Source organism: Marmota marmota, unplaced genomic scaffold (genome assembly GCF_001458135.2).
Source record: "Marmota marmota marmota unplaced genomic scaffold, marMar, whole genome shotgun sequence".
NCBI lineage: Eukaryota > Metazoa > Chordata > Mammalia > Rodentia > Sciuridae > Marmota > Marmota marmota.
This window is the reverse complement of record NW_026000221.1, coordinates 13218923-13242466: the sequence shown is the minus strand read 5'-3', so window position 1 is coordinate 13242466 and position 23544 is coordinate 13218923. Positions and strand designations below refer to the sequence as shown.

General features: G+C 35.8%; 1 protein-coding gene across 2 annotated transcripts; it reads right to left on the bottom strand.

The window, feature by feature from the left end:
- Window positions 1-1330: 1330 nt before the first annotated feature.
- Nae1 (NEDD8 activating enzyme E1 subunit 1) lies at window positions 1331-23287 on the bottom strand. Of its 2 annotated transcripts, none has more exons than XM_015488642.2 (20): window positions 23127-23287; window positions 20367-20470; window positions 20204-20264; window positions 18302-18332; window positions 17459-17530; window positions 17186-17265; window positions 16355-16464; window positions 14217-14326; window positions 13039-13101; window positions 12578-12641; window positions 12163-12254; window positions 9595-9654; window positions 9378-9511; window positions 7819-7894; window positions 7510-7549; window positions 6556-6642; window positions 6015-6107; window positions 2812-2926; window positions 2677-2726; window positions 1331-1568 (listed from the first exon to the last, which is right to left on the bottom strand). In XM_015488642.2, exons 1-20 carry the CDS (start codon window positions 23177-23179, stop codon window positions 1459-1461), a joined length of 1605 nt encoding a protein of 534 aa, XP_015344128.1. In that variant the 5' UTR covers window positions 23180-23287; the 3' UTR covers window positions 1331-1458. The 2 variants fall into 2 exon arrangements, with proteins under 2 accessions (XP_015344128.1, XP_048648000.1); XM_048792043.1 differs by lacking the exon at window positions 23127-23287 and adding an exon at window positions 22870-23012.
- Between the last annotated feature and the right edge of the window lie 257 nt (window positions 23288-23544).

Below are 23544 nucleotides of genomic sequence, written 5' to 3'. Positions count from 1 at the left end.
TTGTTTGTTTCCATGGAGGGATAGTCCTGCCACACAGCCGCCCAGTCGGGCCTCAGCCTCAGTTCAGGCCTGGTGTACTTCCCTCCGTCTAGACCAAAAGATCAGGACTCTTGGGTCTCCAATTAGAGTTAAGGCCTTGACTTATCTAATGGTCCTGCTCCATGCCTCTACAATAAAATCCACATCATGGGAGCGTCGGGGAGGGAAGTGAGTTACTGTGAAGGGTCAGTGCCTGCCGCTACGGCTGTGGGAAAGGCAACCCATAAGATGAAGGACAGCCAGCAAGGGCATGACCCATTAGGATCCAAGAAAAACGAACCCCACCCCCACCCCCACCTCATCAAACACTTCTTGCTTAGGGACACTGGCCTCAGAAACTAATTTGCAGGCAGTTTGGGGGCCTTGAGATATTGAATCATATCACCCTTCAGCTGTAAGTCGGAAACTCGGCCTTGCTCTCCCTTCTGTATTTTCAGTTCACCGTTAGGTCCATCTAAACGACTCCCATTCTCAACTGTAGTATTCTTCAAAATGAAATTTAAGATTTTTACACATTGCATTTTAGTCACAGAATATTGTTTGAAGAACACCTTTTTTTTTTTTTTTTTTACAAAAGTTTGCTTTGTAGTCTTACATGTGGTTACCTTTCATAATTATTCCATGGTTCTTAAAGTGTTGAATTCAGGATTCCATGTGTGTCATTTAGATCAAGCTTATTAATTGTGTTGTTCAAATAATCTATATTCTGACATGTGTCATCTGCTAGGATTATCATTTACTGAAAGAGATGTGATACTTTTTAAATATGATTGTGAATTTTGTTGATTTCTTTCTGGAAAAGTGTTCCTTATGTCTGTTGGAAATGAGGTCAAGCTGCACGTTATGGAAAAACCAACTAGCATGGCTTATTTTAAGAGAATTTCATTTCTCAAGAATAAAGAAATCTAGTAAATAAAAAAAAAAAAGATTTTATGTGGTGTGGATGGACCAACTCTAAAATTTCAAGGAGGTATAGGTGGCAAAACCTAAATTAGTTATGATGACTCATATACTTATAGGGCGATGGTTTTGTTTTCTGCTAAAACTACACATCCTGAAACATTTCTAAATTTTATTCACTTAAACAAATAACAGTGGTCCTAAAATGTCCATAGCTAAAATCTGTTCAATAGTAAGAAAAAATATTTTATTTCTAAAAAACTTAGGGATACCTATGATAAGTAACCCTGAAACAGCAAGCCAGTATTAATGAAATCAATTAGAAATAGCTTTTATTCTCTGAGGAAATGATTGCTTCCTCTTCCCACATCAAAGAATAAGACTACTGTTATTACAAATGAGAAAAAAAGTTTATTGAGGAAACAATTTAACAGCTCTCCTTTAGCAGAATTTTACAGACTAGAGCACAACCTGAAGGCAATTACAGTTTGAGTTAACACTCTTCACAGAATGCTTTTTCTATAACTGGAAAGTTGCTGAGGTTTGTGACATGCCACTATAAATATAAGTATTATTAAAAATTACAAATTGCTTGGTAATTATTTTGATAACCTCTTGAGCAGCAGCTCCTGTAAGGAAAAAAAGAGAAAAGCAAATATTTGAAAAGAGTAAATTTCAAGAATTTAAGATTTCAATTCTTTATTACTATATTATTAAAGGAAATAAAACTTTTTGTTAGGAAGATTGGCAAGATATATTGAGGGAACAAAATTTAAATAGTAGTTTGACAAGGGAACTTTTTTAAAGGATACAGATGCATAAAATATCCTCAAAGAACACCCTTCTTTTGCATTAGATTTTTACTTGTGTGTGTCTTATACCAACAAAGGATATATAAAGATATGTTTGTTCAAAGTGCATTTGTTATTTAGAAAGGATCTATGTTAAATGTTGCCAGTCTGATATAACTACTCAAAACAAAACACAAAAAAGAAAAAAACTACCATGGAAAAATGGTGAGGTCACAGCAAGAAGACGGCCATCTATGAACCAGGAGGTGGGCTTTCACCAGACACTGACACACTGGCACCCTGATCTCAGATTTCCAGAACTGTTGTTTACAAGGTGCCTAGTCTGTGATATTCTATAGCCCAAACCAAGAGAAGGAAGAAGTACAGTGAGGGAGGGAGACAAGTAAAAGGAGTTTTTATGAAGGAGGTGGCATTTTTTATTTGGATCTTGAAGAACAGATAGGTTCTAGACATGTAGGAAATATATTTTTAAGGCCTAAGAGGAGAAAAGATCTAGGAGCAATAAAAGTGAATGTCTAGGGTAAAAGCAAGTGATTTAGTAAAACTAACCAGAAAAGCTGAGGGAACGAAAGTACAGGGTCTTTAATGTCAACCTATTGTCCCTGGACTTGTTTATGGGAACAGCTGGAGAAAGGGAAAGAAGGAAGGAGAGAATGTATATGTGTGTGTAATGGTGGTACAGAAAGTTAAGTGAAGGACATGATCAAAACTATGCCTTAGAAGGACTAGTGACTCTTTAGAAATTTAACATGGACGACAGTGAGAGAGACAGAAGGAAGAAAGCAGCAGTATGGGGCAGGGGGTACTAAATAACATCCTGCTACACTGACCTCAGTAATTAAAATAGCTGAGAAAACAAACTTCATATTAAAATAGCAACTGTATTATGTATCAACAGATAAGTCATCTCATCTATGGAACTCACCCCCCAAGAATGCAGCAATGGTGTGTGGCTCAGCAGCTCCATATCGGCAGCTATAGGAAAGGATGGAGATATAAACTTAGATTAGCCTTATGACAGGTGGGGTATTCTCTTTTATGTGCCCTAAAGAATACTCACAATTCATGGACATAATCATCTTTCACCATTACAGATAACCCATATTCCTGAAGGAAGCCTGTGAGACAGGACTTCAACTTTCCTATATCTTCTTCAACTTGATAGTTAGATACACCTTTAAAAAAAAAAAAAAAAGATTTTATATATATATATATATATATATATATATATATATATACACACACACACATAAAAATTAATTTTCATTAAATATGATTCAAAATTAATGACTACCTCTTTTACTTAATCAGTTTCAGATGTTCTAGTCAAAATAGTAAAATTTGAAACTGAAGAACAAAAATAACAAGAATGAAACCAATTATTTGCAAATATTGGAAACTTATAATCGAAGAAACCAACTAAAATCTATTAAAAATTCAAGTTCACTAAGTCCTTATCAACTGCTCCCTACCCACCATCTAGAAGAGTACCTGGACATTGGGGCAATAATTATTGCCTGGCACACATGGGGTGCTGGGTTCGATCCTCAGCACCACATAAAAATAAAGATGTTGTGTCTGCCGAAAACTGAAAAATAAATATTAAAAAAAATTCTCTCTCTCTTTAAAAAAAAAAAAAGAACTAAATGAGAAAACATTCTATTTATATCATTTATAAAAAATAGTCTTCCTTATTCATTTCTAAGAAACTAAATGACACCGAGGACATAAAGTTTAATAATAGGTAACATTTATTTAATACCAATAGATGCTGGACACTATACTAAGTACTTCAGTTATATTGATTGATTTAATCCTCACAACAACCCTATGAAGTAGGTACTATACAGATGAGAAAACTGAGACATGGACAGATGAAGTTATCCTCATTTTTACAGAAAAGAAAACTAAGGCTCAGATTATACTACTTAGCTCATAAATAGCAAACTTAAGATATGAACCCAGAAAGTTCTTAATGATTAAACTATAATATCTCCAAAGGTAAGCTATGGTTGTTACTACTGGAGGAGAAATACAATTATTATTAAAAACTTATCACTATTCTTCTTCATAATAGTGATAGCTACCCTTTACTGAGCACTTGCAAAGGTGCTAGCAATGTGTTAAGTGATTTTCGTATTTCACATATTTAACCCTTAAAATCTAGTAAGAGGAGATACTGCATCTGCCATTCATTGAGAATGGAGACATGGAGAAAAACAGTGGCTTACTCAAGGTCACAGAGATAGTGACAAATCTTGGACTAGAACCCATATTTAACTCCAAAGCCTATGCTATATGTGGTATCTAGTCTTACATGACAGCTCCCAAAACACCCACTGTAAGCTCTCATGTAGTCCTTTCCCATCCTTAATCTTAGCTGGCCCTCTGAAACCAATACAACAACATAAGCAATGCAGTGTGGCTTCTAAGAGGTCATAAATAGCTTTGTACCTTTCATATGTGGAATTTTATAGGAAGCCAGACATCATAAAAGTCTACCTTTGGACTTCCATGCCAAAAGGAAGTTCAAGCTTATAATCCCAGCTACTCAGGAGGCTGAGGCAGCAGGACTGCAAATTTGAGGCCAACCTATGGCAACTTAGTGAGACCCTGTCTAAAAAAAAAATTTTTTTTTTTAATGCTGGGGATGTAGCTCAGAATTAGAGCACCCCTAGGTTCAATCCCCAGTATCACAAAAAACAACCACCACAAAAACCCCTCAAATTAGCCACATGGAAATAGACGCCTAGCCACTCCCCAGTTGTTCCTGCCATCCTGACTGAGGTGTCAGGAAATGTCTTGTTTGATGTCTTGTTGAATGTCTAACTCAGACAAGGCTTCAGAATGATTCCAGCCCAGGCATAATACAACTATATGAGAACCCCTCTCCTAGCTGGGCATGGTGCATACCTGTAATCCCAGCTATTCAGAAGACTTAAGGCAGATAGATTATTAAATTCAAGGCCTGGGCAATTCAGTGAAACCCTGTCTCAAAATAAAATAAAAAGGACTATGGATGTAGCTCAGTGTCTTGGATTTAATCCCAGACCCCCCCCCCACCCCGCCACACACACACACACACAAAAATAGGGCTGGGGTTGTAGTTCAGTGGTAAAGCACTTGCCTAGCATTTGTAAGGCACTGGGTTTGATTCTCAGCACCACATATAAACAAAATAAAGGTTCATCAACAACTAAAAATGCTGTGGCTCAGTACCTGGCATGTGTGAGGTACTGAGTTCAGTTCTCAGCAACGCATATAAGTAAATAAAGGTAAAAAAAAAATTAAATAAATAAAAAATAGAATAAAATAAACTTTCCTCAAAAAAACAATTGCCTAAACCCAGTTAATCCATAAAATCATGAGATTGTAATTTGTTTTAAACCACTGTTTTGGGGTGTTTTGTTATACAATAAATTAACCAAAATATATTCTAATTAAATAATATGTATAAAGCAATACATATTTGGCATTTATTCCCCTTTCCTCCTCCCTCTGGAAAATTTGCTCATTGTGACTGTAATCTGGAGGTTTAACTAGATTAGATGGGGCAACTGGCTAATGACAGATCTAGAATATATTGCTATGCAATAATCCTGCGCAATTAAAATTATCAAAAATAAAAATATTCTTAATAACTTTGATCTTAATAACTTTGATAACTTTGATCTTTGAGACTATGCCAATTCTGTAATTACTTCATTTGCAGACAAATAATGCTAAACAAAGAAATTCCAACATCTTCAGTGTTCTGAATTCAGAAATCACTGGAATACTTCTTGTGGCTTTCCTGTTCTACTGGATTAAAACCAGTGTAAGTCAGAACAAAATTATGAAAATTAACAGAAAAAGTTTTCCTTTTTTTTTTTTTGATGCTAGGCTAAAAAAATCCCCAGCTCTCTTTCTTTTGAGACACTATCTCACTAAATTGCAGAGGGCCTACATTGCTGAGGCTGGCCTAACTTGCAATCCTCCTGCCTTAGCCTCTAAAAATTACTGGGATTATAGATGTTGGCCATCACACCTGGCAAAAAAAGTTTTCTTTTATTCACATCCAATCAACATTCCTCTATAACAGTTTAGAATCAAACACTACTTGCAAAATTATATCCTCTCTGAGATGAGCTAGGTCTAATCTGTTTACAACATGAAATTCAAATACTATTGTTATAAGTATCCAGAGAACCCTTTAAGATTAAATTTGACTTAAATGTTTATTCAACATTTTATTACATTTGGTAATTTCATTGCTATTCTTACCTGGATATCTACCATGTTGTTTATGAAATCTATCAACAGCCCGTAACATTAAGTATAATACTATCTCATTATCTGGATTGTCCATGCTGGAAACTGAAAGAGAAAAAAAATGAATATAATTTGGGTAATTTGCAACATATAAACAACAAAGAGCCAATTTTACTATATACTCAAGTTTCAGGATACAATATTACCACAAATTAAGTATTTTGTTACAATAAAATGAAAATGGTAAATAAAATAATAAAGGGAAATGCATTAAGAGGTTACTCAGTGATCTTACAACAACTGGAGTCATGCAGTTCTACTGAAGTAGTAACATGACTTTAGCTCTTCTATATAGCATACAATGGACTCAGTGACCTCTATTATTTTTTGTATATATTAAGTTTTTATATAATATGCATACATTATAATTACTGGGATAGGTTTATAGAATAAAATTAGTGTAAATATTTATATTATTTTTATATTATTACCATATACTTGACACAAAATACTTATATCTTTTAACCTAGCATCAGAAGGTTATTATACTTACTAATTTCATCCCTGTTAACTGTATCCAAACCATATTCTTCAGCTAATGATCGACACCTTACCACTCGAAGAAATGCAGAATTGCTGCCTGAACATAGGAAAGACTTTATGGAAATAATGGTTGTGACAGATGATTACTACAAATCTCAGGTCACCTTAAGAATAGGAAATTTTTCTATGTACACTTCACAGACATGGGAATAAGACAATATGTATTCTATATGGCTTTAATGGTTAGCAGAGAAGGCAGTAAAACACAAGTTATCTTAAATGCATAATACTGGCACAACAATTAGTTTAGCACTGAGTAAGAAGGTGGCACCTCTTTGAGCCTCAGTTTTTAATTTGTAAAATGGGGATAATATTATCTACTTTTGAGAGTTTTTCTGTAGATGAAATGTGTCATATATATAAGTGCATACCTAGCATAATGCTTGATATGGCTCAATAAATAGTAATCCTCATTTTTATGGATAAGTAGTCCTAAAGGAGAGTGGTGGTACGAAGGATTGAACTCAGAGGTACTCTATCACTCAGTTACATCCCAGCCTTTTTTGTATGTGTGTGAGATGGGATCTTACTAAACTGCCCAGGCTGACCTTGACCTTAGGATCTTCCTGCCTCAGCCTCCCAAACCACAGGGATTACAGGTATGTGCCACTATACCCAGCTATATTAAGGCATTAAAACAACAACAACAACAACAACAACTTTGTATTATGGAAATTTTCAAACATACCCTAAAGAAAACAAAACAGAGTAAACTTTCAAATACGCGACATTCAGCTTTTAATCTGGTATCATATACTCTAATAGAACAAACACCAATATTGATACAAGGTGCAAAATATACATCTATATCATTGAGACTGTGTAAAACTTAGAATTTTAGCCATTTAAAACTCCTGGGAACATTTATCAAACAAAATAAGGAAATTAGTTCAAGGGGACTTACAGAGTAATTTTAATTCTTTCTCTGAAATGGACTCTGGTGCCTGTAAAGAGATAAAAGGAGGTCTGCTCCAGTACAATGAGAAGATTAACAGAGGGTATAGCACAAAGCCAGTGGCTGTGAAAGTGGCTTGGAGACTGGCTATCTCCAAGACTGGGAGAGGACTTTAGAAACACCTTGTTTCCTTACATCTGGTGTCCTTAGGCAGGAAAGTAAGCGTTCCCTCTCTCTCTAACCCCTTTCTGGGTGGAGTTACATAGTTAGGTGTGTAGGGAAATGTACCATCAAAGGCACAGTGTACCAACAGCATACCTGGCCAATGGACTGCAGCAATTTGGCAACATGATTTCCTACAGCAGCAGCATCTTTCTTTGCTTTTTCACGGTAACTACAAAGCAGCAACAACAACAACAACAACAAAAAAAAAAACTACAATTAACAAACTTTAAAGTTAGCAAAATTTAAAATATTATTGTGAAGCAAACAAAAAACTTCTTTCTTTTTCATGAAAAAATACTGGCCTAGCAACATGAAATACAAAAATGCTAAAGAAATGCTAACAGCAACACCTATTAGTGGTTGAGGATCTTTCCAGTGTTGGTGATAGACTCTTAAAGTCCACTAAAACTGAGGCTCCCACTATAATTAAGAGCATCCAACTTCTGCCCACTTGGAAGGGTCCATAACCCAGGGTTCTCTGACAGAGGACCTGATAAAATATATCACTAAAGAACATGACTTGCCTCCTTGAAGTCAAGTCAAGAAAAGTTAGACTTCAAAACAGTCCATCTACAAATTCATACAAAATTTTTCTTTAGGTCTATTTACTTTTCACCCTCTAAAAATGATCAGTGGTCAAGCTGACTACTTGCCATGTGAGGTTACACTTCTCAATTGACATTTCTCAGGTTTTGAATACTCTGAACTCTTAGACTATGACAACAAACTAAGATGTGTTAAACAATGAATGACATCTCTTGTGTGACATAATTTGACCCTTGAGGAAACCAAGCCAGTAGTCTGGATTCACTGGCATCCCGCCCCAATTACACAAAGGTAATATCCATGTAGACCCATTCCTGTAATAGTTTATCTAGGTCAGGCTAGTAATACTGGATAGCAGATATCTATCTATAATTATGGACTTCTTAAATTACGAAAGAGTAATTACAAAAAAAAATCAAAATTAAGGACTTCACAGTTCAAAATTATAGACAGAAGGCCATGATCAAGAGTTAAGGCTCAGAGGGGCTGGGGATGTGGCTCAAGCGGTAGTACGCTTGCCTGGCATGTGTGCAGCCCGGGTTCGATCCTCAGTACCACATACAAACAAAGATGTTGTGTCTGCCGAAAACTAAAAAATAAAATATTTTTTTAAAAAATTCTCTCTCTCTCTCTTAAAAGAAAAAAAAAAGAGTTAAGGCTCCGAAATTGGGTTTCATGGTGTTCGAATCTATGGTTCTGTCATTTACCAGCTGTCTGACTCTCAATAAGTTACCTTTCCTAGGCTTTAGTTTCCTCATCTGTATAAAGTTGTTGTGAATCATTGTTTTAAATGAATCAATGCATAGAATAGTTCACAGTACACAGTAAGTAATCAAACGGTAGGTTTTATATTGAAATTTGAAAGAAAAAAATCTGTCTCCACAGTAAGGAACTCTGTACTTCCCACTCACTTTTGTTTTGAATCAAAAATTGCTCTAAAAGTAAAATTTATCAAGAAACCAACCAAGCAACAAAAAAATTGCTCCCTAAATTCTTTATTTTTAAAACAGCAAGGTTATAATAGACTTACATTTGATTTCTGATAAAATGTTTATCTCTAATGTAAAGAGGTTAAACTGTTACATAGTTTGGAAACAGTGACTTACACATTTTGTAGTTTTATATATTTGCCTGAATCTGCAATCATATCAGGAATTGTGCCTCGAACAGGTAAATTTCCTTGACCCTCTTTGGCCACAAATTCCTTTAAGGCACGGGCTAAAATCCAAAATGGTGGAGTCTAACAGAATAAGAAAAAAATTAACATTAAGTGGTGTTTTATTTTGATCTAGAGGTTAAGATAGCATTATTTTTACTTGTTACCTGTTTGGTGATATTTATGCAGCGATCATCATTAAATATATCTTCAATACTGCTTGGAATCTAACAAAAGAACATGAAACATTTATTTATACTAAGAACTTGCCCACCTTATTTTCAATGTTATTTACTCAAGTATTTTGAATTCTCAGAGTGTCGAAAATACCAACTTCTGATTTGTTTAGTTTTATTGAGAATCAGAACCTGCTGGAGCTCAGATGGGGAAGAAAGAATGAAACCAAGTCCTCTCCTGCCCACTGCTAGCATTCAAGGCTGGTCTATTCTCCTACATCCGAAATGGAGTAAAGGAGCCCAAGTAAGTCATTTTTGTAGTTAACATCTCCAGATGACAAAGATAATGTAGACATCTGTACTAAATCAGATTTATAGTTCTTCATGGTTTTCCTGCTTGTCAAAAAAAATTTGAAATCCTTGCACCTTAACTAGAGACTACTAAAAGAGACAACCACTCTGAAAAAAACTAAGATGTTTTATTTTATTAGCAAGTAAGATCATCAAATATTAATAAAACTATACAAATTACAGGCTTTGATTCTACTGTTATATGGAAAAAGAAATTTCTTGGTGGAAACCCCCTACTGATCTTTCTGCTTCTTACCTCAGTCCTTTCCATTCTAGTCTGCTCACAAGAAGCAAAATGAACTTTAAGAAATACAAAGCAGATCATTCCACTTCCCTACTCAAAATCCTTCAATGGCCTACAAGGCCCTATTATGATCCAGTTCTTTCTGCCTCTCCAAACTCAATCCTTCCCACCACTTTCCCCCTCTTCACTTCAATTACACTGGCTTTCCTAATGACCCTTGAACAATGCCACGCTTCACTCTACTTTTGGGCCTTTGCATATGTGTTTCCTCTGCCTGAAAAGTTTCCACCAGAACTCTGCATATCACTTCACTCATATTTCTGCTTAAATGCATCTCTTCAAAAGTTTTCCTGACCCCCATCTAAAACTTGCCTCCTGAACCCAGACCACCTCTGGCCTATCATGCTTTTGCCCTTTGTTCTGTTCTTATTTTTGTTAATAGCAACCAGTACATTTATATCTGTTTATTAAATTTACTGTATTCCCAACCACTGGAACTTTTTCTTTTAATTGCAGTTCATTTTCTATTCAGTGAAATGCACAGATCATGTATAATCTGATGTATCTTAATAACTATACATATGTATTTTCAATATCACTCCAATTAAGAAATTAAGAAATAGAAAATTTTGCCAGGCATGGTAGTACATACATATAATCCCAGGGGCGCTGGGGGGGGGGCTAAGACAAGAGGATTGCTATTTCAAAGCCAGCCTCAGCAAAAGCAAGACACTAAGCCACTCAGTGAGACCCTGTCTCTAAATAAAATACAAAATAGGGCTGGGGATGTGACTCAGTGGTTGAGTGCCCCTGAGTTCAATCCTCTGTACCCACCTGCCACCAAAAAGGAAATAGAAAATTTCCTTTACTCAAGAATATTGATTCACAAAGCATAAACTTTAATCACTCAGCAACACTGTTTCATTGTCTTCAAAAAGTCTGCAATGATAGTTTAAGGACCTTCCTAATGCTCAAAAGCAGCAATTTTGCTGTTTTAAACTATAAGAAAATTCTAACTTAATTTAGCAGGTTTGTCATTCCAAAGATTCCCAAAAACTTCACAAGCCAGACTTCAACAATAAAAGAGCAAAACAAAAAGCCCCTAAGTTATCCTCCAAATAATTTTTAAAGTCTATAATGTTATTTAAAACATATTCCATTATATCCAACTAATTACTGTCAGAAGAAAATGCAGAGTAGGGGGTGGGGTTATAGCTCAGCTGTAGAGCTCTCGCCTCACACGTGCAAGGCCCTGGGTTCAATCCTCAGCACCACATAAAAATAACTAAATAAAAAATAAAGTTAAAGAAAAAAAAAAGAAGAAAGAAAATGCAGGGTAACAAAATTTAACTCTTCAGGCAACACCATTTTGGACCAGCAAAATACCACCTTAGTCATATAATCCCTACCCCAAAACGATTTATATTCACAAATTATATACTTCACATAATTTATATGTTATTGTATGGATGTTTTTATCACTATTAAATGATAAAGTATGCACATAACATTTTAACAAGTACAATACAAAATCTTTTTTTTCCCTTTATCCCTGTGATGCTGGAGATTGAACCCAGGGCCTCCCACATGCTAGGCAAGTGTTCTACCACTGAGTTATACCACCAACCCACAAAATTTTTATTAAAACAAGCCTCAAGTTGTGTTATAGATATTTTAACTATACATTTAGGAAATATTAATTAAATAAATTGTTTATAATCAACTTTTACATCTGAGGACTTTGGGAAACCGTTTTTTCTATCCTTTTTTCCTTCTTTTACAGTAACAGGGATTAAGTTCAGTAGTACTCTACCATTGAGCTACATCCCCAGATGTTTTTTTTTTTTTCCCCAGACAGGGTTTAAGTTGCCTGGCTGGCCTCAAACTTGCAATCCTCCTGTCTCAGCCTTCTGAGTAGGGAAAACATCTTTCATATATGAATTACTCTGCGATTCTTTTAATACCTGAGTTGTATTTAGTGCTGTATTCACATTTTTAATAGCTTCTTCAAAATTCTCTTCATCTTCTGGAGCTCCATTCTCATTCTTTAAAATTCCTATTAAAATAGGAAATGGTTAACAAACAATAGCCCTTTTCTTCTCACTCCTGTCCACCCCCCACCAACACCACAGAAATAATCCTGTCAGAGTCTGAAGGGAGAATTAGAATATCAAACCTTAAGTAAAAATATGACTTATCATTTGTCCTCCCTTAAACTATACAAAGAATGGGCTCCTTCACCTCCCCAGAGGAAAAGTAAAATAAAACTTCTGATGATATCATCTGATAAAAGTATTAAAAGAAATCCACTAAACATCTATTTCAAGCAATTTGCTTCCCAAACTTTATATAATACTTAACCACATCCCATAATATTACCTTGTCTAATCAAATCTCTGAAGTCCTCTTTTTCTTTATAGGTTTTAGGTATTCGTCCATTTGTCTAAATTGGTTAAAAATTTTAAAAATCTAGTTATAAAAACTCAAAATATGGAAATTGAGAGTTTAAAGTTCCCCCATTTGCCATGAGATTTCATTGACAAATATATACCTCAGTGAAATCAGAGGCTCACTTGATAGAAAACAGAAACTGCAGGCCATTCCTCTATATGCATTCCCCATACCAGTTTCAAAATGACATCTATTCAAATTTTGATTTGTTAATAAAAATATCAATATTAAAGGAGGAACTGTTAGATTTAAATTTAAAAGCTCCCACCTGCCCTAATACCCCATGAGAAAAAAAATTAATCTCCCATTCCCTCCAAGGAAACCCATTATAATAAATAGAAATTAGTCACATATGGAATTTTTTTTTTTTTTTTTAAAAAAGGACATACTTCACTATACCACTGTGCTAGATATTTAGCTACGATCACAATCCAAGGAGTATGGCTATGGTCCTAAAAATAAGAGAAAAATCAAAGAAAATATCAGTATTAGTTAATATCAAGTCTTTATTCTACCATCTTGTTTTCAACAATATTTATTGATTGATTGATTGATTTGATTGATTGATTGATTGATGGTACCCTGTTTACTTTGAGACCGGGTCTCACTAAGTTGCCTAGGGCCTCAATTAATTGCTGAGACTGGACTCAAACTTGTGATCCTCCTGCCTCAACTTCCTGAGAAACATAAAACGTGTACTTGGATGCCTGGCTACTTTAGAAATTTTTTTTAGAGGCCGTGTCCAATGTAACCCCTTGTATGTCAGGTAGGTATTATGTTCCTGTTTTTCTAGCAAGAAAAAAGCTTCAGAAGCTGCCGCTCAACAACAGTTCAAATCTGGATTTTAGATCCCAATCCTAGACTAAGAAAATGGAATATTCTCTGTATTTTTTGATGAACCAAATAGACACCTACATTTTAATTAATATGTAGGTGTTCTTTAAATTATATAGTTCTTTAAATTATATGTTCTTTAAATTATATAGTCTGTTATAAATATTATATAGTTTCCTTGGTAATTTTCAAACACTAAAAATAAGTCTCAAGAGGCTCAATTTCTACAAACGTACTCCAAATTCAAACTATTTTTTAAAAATATTTATTTAGGAAAGGGTTATGAAGAGGCCTTCTGGGATTTTTTTTTTTTAATTTTTTAATTGTAGATAAGACACAATACCTTTGTTTATTTTTATGTGGTGCTAAGGATCAAACCCAGTGCCTCAGCCACGCTAGGCAAGTTCTTTACCACTGAGCTACAACCCCAACCCAGAGGACTTCTGGGATGTTAATGTCCCATTTCTTGACTTAGGTGGTAATTACAAAGATGTTCAGTTTATGTACTTTTCTTCAATAAAGAAGTTTTTTGTTTTTTTAAATTTTGTGGAAAATAAATTTATTGGTAACAAGTAAGATAAAATGTTATTGTGTGATCTGGATGTCAGGAATATGGAGGTTTATAGTATTGTCTCACATTGGTATAATTCAAAAACCTTATATTAAAAAAAAAGTCTTAAGTCTACCTATAAATGTAAGGTTATACATACTAACCTTATAAATACTAACCAACCTTTTTTTCCATGTGATCTAAATCATAAGACTGAAAATGTTCTCTCAGTTCAGGAAATGGCTTATCCAGTCGTAGATCTTCTAATGCATTATCTGGATGAGATTCTATTACTGTGAAACAAATAATCCAAAAAGAAAAACTTCATTCTTTATAAGAACTTAAGAAATCTATAATTTTCAAATGGTCATAGAACCTACAGATTTTTTTTCACCATGTTATGGAGGTCACAATTTTTTTTAAAATATTAATTTTTTAGTTTTAGGTGGACAGTTTCTTTATTTTATTTTCATGTGGTGGTGAGGTTTGAACCCAGTGCCTCATGTGTGCTAGGTGAACACTCTACCACTAAGCCACAAACCCAGCCCTGGAGATCACAATTTATAAATAGTAAAATGCACAAATTTTAAGTGGAATATAAATTTTAATAAAGTAAAACCAAGATTCCTTTAGAACAGAATTTATTATGATGACTAAAAAAACTCGAAACTGACAATGTATATGTACAAATACCTGACAACCTACTCTTGCCCCTCTTGTAGTCTTAAAAATCAGATAACATTACTATCTACCTACGTCTCTTCCCTAGAAACCCAATGGTCATCTTGAGTTTTTGTTTCCTTGGCCCCAACATCAGTTGCTACCCACTTCCTAACCTCACTTTGTACACTGCTCTCTACGTGGGGAAGTACAAGAGTGTTCAATTTCAGTGCATGTTTAGAACAAGGTACAATTTTGTCACTTGATAGCTTAGCTATGTGAACTTAGGCAAATAACAATCTGTGTCTCAATTATAAAAAACATAGACTCTATTTCATAAAGGTTTTAGAAAGAGTAAATGAAATAATCCATATGAAGGCAGGCACACAACTAGCAATGTTAACCTTCATTATTATTTACCTCCTATTTCCCTCTTCTCTACCCTATAACATCTTCCCTAAGTTCAGGGGTTCTCATTGTCTCTCTCTCCCTTTCCTAGACCACTGGAAATTCACTGACAGCAATGCCTGTAATTTCAGTGACTTGGGAGGGTGAGGCAGAAGGATCACAAATTGAGGCTATCCTCAGCAACTTAGAACCTGAATAAAGAATTTTTTTAAAAGGTGGGGATATAGCACAGTGTTTGAGCATCCTGGGTTCAATCTCCAATACCATCTATAAATACACACACACACACACACATTTACAAACATCAATCCCTGTCTCCAATCTTTGCCCCCTTTAAGCCCATTCATTCCCCATAACTTCAGAGTGATTCATTTAAAATAAAAAATTTTACCCTGTCATTCTCCCACTTGTAAATTTTAAATAGCCACCATCAACAAATCACTCCCTAACTGCCCACAGATGGGCACACAATTGGCACAGGATTAAAACATTTTCTTGAGTAAATATGGAACATTGCATGAGCACTAAAAGAAAATTTTATGAAAATCTAAGGTTACAATTTTTATAAGTAAAGGGCTAAGATCAGCCCTGAACCAATGTAAGCCTACCTATGAATTACTTTGGTCTCATATAATATTGTTTCCTTGGAAACAATAGTCAGGGTAAATGCCTTCCTTGTCATATGGAATTGCTCATAAACTGGGAAAACTGCAGGAGAATGGAATAAAAGGTTGGTGCTGGGCTGCAGATGTAGCCCAGTGGCAGAGTACTTGCCTAGCAAGTGCAAAATCCTAGGATCAATTTCTAGTACTAAAAAAAAAAAAAAGAAGACAATTGGTAGGAGAAAAGGTGGTGTGTCTTCTTTGTGTCAGGGTGATTCACATATCAGGGTGATTCACATATCTCTTGTCGCAGCCACACATGCCCTATGTGGGTTGGGGGGCAAAAAAAAATTTAGGTACTTGTATAATTGCTGGACCTCCTTAACAAGCAGCAGATATACAATGGTATCTCTGCTTTGTATCATTCTGTGACGCTATGTAAAGCAATAGTAGATTAAAGCATACTGGGGAAAAAAACAAGCATATTGAGTCAGACTGCCACTTTGAACCTATAAATAATATAACTAATATAAATATAATTTGTGCTGCTACAAATTTACTTCATATTTAAAATAGACTCTCTAAATTATCAAGTTTCTAAACCATAACTAAAGCAACCAATAGCAAGCCCCATATGCTCAACAATTTTACCTGGATGTTCTTTTATAATGATCCTCATATAACCAACCAGTCCATATGTCCTACAGATCAAAAGAGGAATTTCAGAATTCCAGAGGACATCTGCTAAACGTAGCAATGTACTATAAAGGAAAACAAAATAGAACATAAGCAAATGAATATATGCCAAATATAAAACATGCGAAACATGAAATACATTAAAATAATGCAAATTTCTTAAGAAATAATAAATGCAAAGACACATTGTATTTGCATAAGCGAGTCAAGAATACACTAAAAAGCAAGCAATTTCACAAGGATGCAGAGTCAAAGTATACCTTGAACTAGAGGGATATGAAACCCTAGTCTTTTGTATTAAGAAGAATATTATTGAAAAACACTTCCTAAATATTTTCTATGACAGAAAAAAAAATTTATAAAACCTGGCAATTTAGAGACACCCTGTCTCAAAATAAAAAGGGCTTGGGATGTAGTAGATTACCCCTACATTCAATCCCCAGTTTAAAAAAAAAAAAAAAAAGTAAACACACACCTCTGGTAATTTCTATAATCAGCTCTAACTAGTTTTTAATCACTAAAAAGTAACCAATGTTCATTTTAAGTGCTCTAAATACATCTACAAAAAGTTTCATATCTGAGCATTTTCTCTTTTCTATACTAAAATATACATAAGAGCTTCAAACTGAAGATTTCCATCAAATTTAAGAATTTCAGAAACCATATCTTAGACTGTATAGAGAAAAGAAAACTATACAAATCTATCAAGATTGAAATTAAAATATATATGTAATATATATATATATATATATATATTTTTTTTTTTTTTTTAACATCAAAATTTACCTTTCATGAAGCTGAGTTGCAACCACAACAGTAAACCTACAGAAAAATGAAGGATCATTGTCTAGGAGGTTTTCTGGACTCTAAATGAGACAGGGGAAAAAAATCCAATAATTTCACAATCATATTAAACATAGCAGAAACACAAGCTCTTGTAGAATAAATATGCAACAAATTCCAACTAACATAAATGATACAAAGATTCAAAATTCTAAGTTTCTATGGCATTGAACTATTAAAAATTATTTTCCAGCACAGAAATAGTAATGTGCATACCTCTTCCACAAAACTTCCAGAGACATCATTATTTAGTTCTTGTAAGAATTCCATGGCAGCTTCAGCTCGGTTCTTTTTAAAAACAAAGCATTTGGCTTCAATTAGAAAATACTTATTTACAATGTAAACCCCTTATTTACAGATCAGGCAAAACAGACTGTGAAACTATCAAAATTTCATGTATAGTATGACAACTCTGCTCCTCACAGTGTTTAAAACTACAGTTCAAGTTGAATACTACTTAAACACAGCTAAACTGTCCTTATCCAGCATTCTTAAATAACCACATTATTTGCCCTTGACTTTTCTGATTAGGCAAATAACCAAAAACCCTAGGTAGCAGGGAGGGATATCCCGGATCAAGTTCAGACTCACTCTAACCACCCACATCTGCAATCCTATTCAAGTGGTCAATCCTTCAAAGAAATGTCACTTCCATTCAGAATATTAAACTAAGTTCATGAACAAAATTTTGGGGAGGGAAGGATGGGGGAGGGAAATGGGGGCAGGAGAGATGGTGGAATGAGATGGACATCATTACCCTAGGTACATGTATGACTGTACACACAGTGCAACGCTATACTGTGTACAACCAGAGAAATGAAAAGCTGTGCTGCAATTGTGTACAATAAATCAAAATGCATTCTGCTGTCATATATACCTAATACAATACTTCTAAATTCTTAAACTACCAAACATATAAAAGACTTATCAGATTAGAAAAATAAGCTAATTTTTTTCTCAGAAAATAAGCTCTTTTTAAGTCAAAACTTTTCAGGTAATCAAGACATAGTGGCATTATTAGATGCTAATACACAACTGTATTCTGTAACAAATATTTACCTTGCCAATACTGCTTCTTTGAAGGAAAAAACTAAAGTGGACAGAATAAAAAAAACAATTAAAGGCTTATATGGCTATAAAGAAAAAGTTGGTTATAATAACATGTGTATTGCATTTATAATATAAAACAAACACTATTTTTTTAATATTTATTCTTAAGCTTTTTAGGTGGACACAATATCTTTATTTTACATATATGTGATGCTGAGGATCGAACCCAGTGACTTGTGCATGCTAGGCAAGCGCTCTACCACTGAGCCACAACACCAGCCCAAACAAACACTATTTTGACAACACATTGTTAACAGTCTTCTTGGAGGAAGAAAATCAGATGAAACTTAAAAACAAAATTGAGCTAATAAATCAGTGTTTCCCAAAGTGTGTAATACAAATTTCACAAAATGCTCTGAGAGAAAAGAGTTCCCAGGTTAAAAAAAAAAAAAGAAAAAGAAAAAGAAAATGGTGGGGGGGGATACTATATGCTGTATTTCCTTCTTAGAAATTCATAAAATACATATACACATAATATTAAAGTTTTATAGTAAAGAAATTTTAACTTCATTGGACCCACTTCCCAAACTTCTTTGACCATAGAAGCCACTGGCCCATTTAACAGTTATTAACATTTCCTAGACCAATGTTCTTGAGACCACCCTGGGAAAATGCTATATTAAACCATTTGCTTCTGCAAGAAACTAAAACAGATTTATTCCGGCTTCTTCCCACACATACTCCCATCATGTCCCAAAGCCCAGTATGAGGCTGCTTGTTATGGTTTAGATAGGAGGTGTCCCCCAAAAGCACACATGTGAGTCAATGCAAGAAAGATACAAGAGAAGGAGAAATGATTAGATTATGAGAGTTGCAATCTAATCAGTGGAGAGGGATTAGATGGATGGTAACTTTAGGCAGGTAGGGTGTGGCTAGAAGAAGTAGGTCACTGGAGGGTGTGATTTGGAATTTATATTTTGTCTTTGAGGAGCAGCACTCTCTCTCTCTGTGCTACCTGGTTGCCATGTCCTGACTTTTCCTCTGCCACACTGTTCCACTATGATGTTCTATCTAATCTCAGGCCCAGAGCTATGAAGTTGGCTAATCATGGACTTAACTATCAAAACTGTGAGCCAGAATAAACTTTTCCTCCTCCACACTGTTCTTGTCAGGTCTTTTGGTCACAGCAACAAAAAGCTAACTAAAACATCACTGATCAACCAAATAAGAAAGAAAACAGGACATTTTTTTTTTTTTAACCTATACCAATAAAGAGTTATGCTATGGATAGCCAGAAACTTGAAACTACTACCCAAAGAAATGATACTAAAGCTAAATATGAACTGAATTCTGGTTTTCATTGTATTTTCTCATTGTTATTGTCTACCAACAAATACAATGTGAGATCCCAGACTCCCTGAAAGAGTGAGCTTAAAATATAATTTGGGAAGGTTCTGAAAGTCTAACTATGATAATCTGCAAAGAATGATATATAGACCATATTTAAAACTATTTTTATAGAGGTAGTGTATTATGGTGAAAGATTTACCTGGATTAAACTCAGAAGACATCCCCCCAAAAAGGTATTATTTTTCATTATTCTCATAATCCCCAAATACAGTGGTTGTGAATTATATACTAATACCTAAGAATCAACATGAAGATTTAGAAAGTGCACAGATTTCGCAAATAAGGGAATAATGACTATTCCTTTGAATTAATAACAACAAAAATGGTGATGATGGGTATCTTTTGTTAATGGTCTACTTTCCAGACACTGTGCTAACTAGCACTTGAACTATATTAACTCATTTCCTCCTCCCCATAATCCTAAACACATAGAAGACTTCCACCATATAGTCAAGTCACTGCTTTCCTAACATACATATGTTTGAAAAGAAAAGAACATACTTGTTTCCAGCATCTTCTCCGCTGACCTGATTTCCATCAACAATTGTAAATGATCCAATACCTGGGAGATAAAATCAAGTTAATCAAGAATATATATTTCTAGACCAGAACTTAAAAGAAGATTGTGTTCTCAATTTAGAACACAACTACCAAATTACATTACCTGGAAGTACTAAGTTTTTAAGAATTTCAGTTCCTGTAGCTGTTGCATGTATTAGGCAAACATGAGCAGATTCCAAAGCTTCTTGTCCATGATCACCCCACAACCTAAAACAAGACACAATTCAACATTTTAAAAATTTTCACAAAAATAAACCTTTCTCACTTGAACAGTGATTTAAAATGTTTTTTACACAGAATAACTGATATGATAACCACAGCACTATGTCAGGCAGGAATGGACTGCGGATTATATGGCAGAGTAACTGAAGATTCAGACAGGTTATATTTTGCATAATTCAAGGAGAAGCATCAAATCAGAACTAGAAACTTGGGTCTCCTTGTTCCTTGTCCATCAAGCTTTTCAAGTGAGACAACTTATAGTACAGAAAGTCTATAGTTATATTCATCAACATTAAAGAAATGTATTGTAACCAAATGCAATGATGAGTACCTGTAATCCCTGCTACTCAGGAGACTGGCAGGAGGATCCCTGAGTCAAGCTCAGGAATAGTCTGGATAACAAAGCAAGATGCCATTTCTTAAAAAAGTAAAATACATCTTGCACCTAAAGCCTAATCTGTTCCCTAGTCATTTCTCCTAGTGGAAAAAGTGGATCCAAGTACATTTAAGATCTTAATATAGGACTTATCACCAGACATCTGCAAAAATAAGCAAAAGTTTTACCAAGAAAGCTAACCTATTATCTGAAAAGCCTCACACCAACTTCTAAAAAGTGCTTTAAAATACAATACCTGACAAACACTTTAATGGTTAGTAGATGCATTAACAAACAAAAAAGTAATAAGAATTAGAAATGTATGTTATGAAATGATGTACACCAGTTAATACAGTTTAACAGGGCAAGGTACATGATCACACATGTGTCATGGCTTCCAGGCCAACCTGGTTACTTCCACCAAAAATAAAAAAATAAAAAACTCTTATTAATTAATTTATCCTTTTTTTGTCAGCATGGGGGAGGTCAAACCATGAGAAATGCCATAAGTCAAACAAGTAAGTACTAGCAGCCCAGAGGACTGAGAAAGACTTATGTGCCTTCCATGTCACCTGATATAAAGCAAATTCCTCTTACTGTGTAGAGCAAATCATAACCAATGCCCCATTCTTTTTTTTATTTGCTTAGCATCCATCTCTCCATCCTAAGCTCCATAAGCCCAGACCACCCCTTTATGTTCACCACTGGTAATCCAGCGCCTACCACAGATCACAGAACATCTGTCAAATGAATGGAGGAATAGCCTGGAAGAACCAAACAGACTGGAAAACATCTGTTTTTTCCAGGAAAGTAGGGCACAAAGACATATTTAATTGACAGAACCTTAGTAATTGGAGAATGGGTCTAAGAATAATGGTGTATCTCTAGGTTCTATGTTTGAAGAAAGGAACCAAACAGAAAGACACTCTTTATCTCTAGTTGGCCTGAGAGCCAGGACCTTGATGACTAATACATAACTTTGCTTCTAATTGCTTCCCTCTGAGACTTGCAAACCAATAAGCAGTTCTCACTATAAAAAATAAAGTTTGGTCCTTTCATGGAATGGACTTGATTAAAAACCCTCTTTTGGTGCTTGATCATATATGATGACATCTGCATTCAAAACACAGGTATTCCAAGAATTTGCAAGAAAACACCTGGTTACAAGGGCTCTGCCACTTTGTTTCTTCCCCCAGAAGCTTGGGAGTAGTGATAAAACTGAGTACAAGCTCTGAAAAAGTCAAGAGGGCCTGAGTTTAAAAATATGGAGAACTCTGGGCAAGTTATTTAACGTCTCCAATACTCAGTTTCCCCTCTGTAAAAACACAAAAATGTCTACCTTCAAGAACACTCTCAGAACTGCCCAAAGCCCCTAACTAGTACTAGATTGTAGGTCCAAATGGAAGTTTCAGTCCTAACTTCTCTTTGACTTGGGGGCTCCAGGAAGGGGAGGACACATATTTTTATTACCTCCACTGACTCAACACATAGAAGATACTTAATAAGAAGTGGAAAAGCAATAAGGAAAACAGGAGGATGAAGAAGGAGCCCCATGGTTTAATTCTGCCCTATCCATTAAGGCAGTTACTGGCTATACATGACTACTTGGCACCTGATGTGAGACTAGCACGAATTAAGGTGTGCTCTAACTGCAAAATACTTGATTTATAGTATTTTGATTTGATTTCTAAGATAATATGAAAGAAAAAGTAAAATAGTTCAATAACTTTTTATATTGATTACGTGTTGAAAGGGCAATATTATGGACATACTAAGTTAAATAAACTACATTATAATAATTTATTTCTCTCTCTTTTTTTTTTTTTTACTTTAAGGTGACTATTAAAAAATTATAATTACGTACATAAGTGGCCCTCATGAGAGACTATTATTATATTGGTACTGGACAGAGCTAGTTTAGGACAATGCCTGACAGTCGGCGAATCGGAACGGGGTACAATTGATCCCACCCCATTCTGCAAAATGAGAGGCTGGGAAGCCAGCTGACCTGGAGACCGCGCACTTGGAACCGCAGACCACGTGGCAAGTGGGCGCACCCCTCCAAGCAGGGGAATCCTGGCCTTGCAGTAATACTCCGACCCGGTCCAGGGCCCAGGGCGCCAGCTCCCCGCGCCTCGCACGGCCGGGCCGGGCCTGGCCAGAGGCCCGAGGGAGGCCCGCCCCCATGGTCCGCGCGCTCAGGCCCGGCCCGGACGCGGGGGAGCCCACCGGCCCTCCCGCTTGGCTCAGTGAGTCCCGTCTCACCTCAGCTGCCGGTCGTACTTCTGCTCCTTGAGCAGCTTCCCCGGCTGCGCCATGGCCGCGCCCGCCGCGCCACCAGCCCAGCCGCAGCAAAGCGCCGCCGCCGGCTCAACACGCGCGCAGGCGCACCGAGCGCCTTTTGCCACCACCGCCTCCTGCGCGTCGCCCGCAGGGGGCGCCGCCGTTGCACTGCGCACGCGTCACCGGAACGCCGGTGCGACCGCAGCCACTGCAGGGAACCGGGCTGAACCTGGTGGTCGGTTGTGCCTGGATGCCCCAGTGCCGCTAATACGCCAGCCCAACCCTCTGTCGGTGCAGTAATTGTGCGGAACTCGGGCTTTGGAATCAGGCGGACTTGGATTTTAATCACTTCCTGCTGTGAGCATTGCTCTTTGCGGTCCTTAGTTTGCTCACCTGTGCA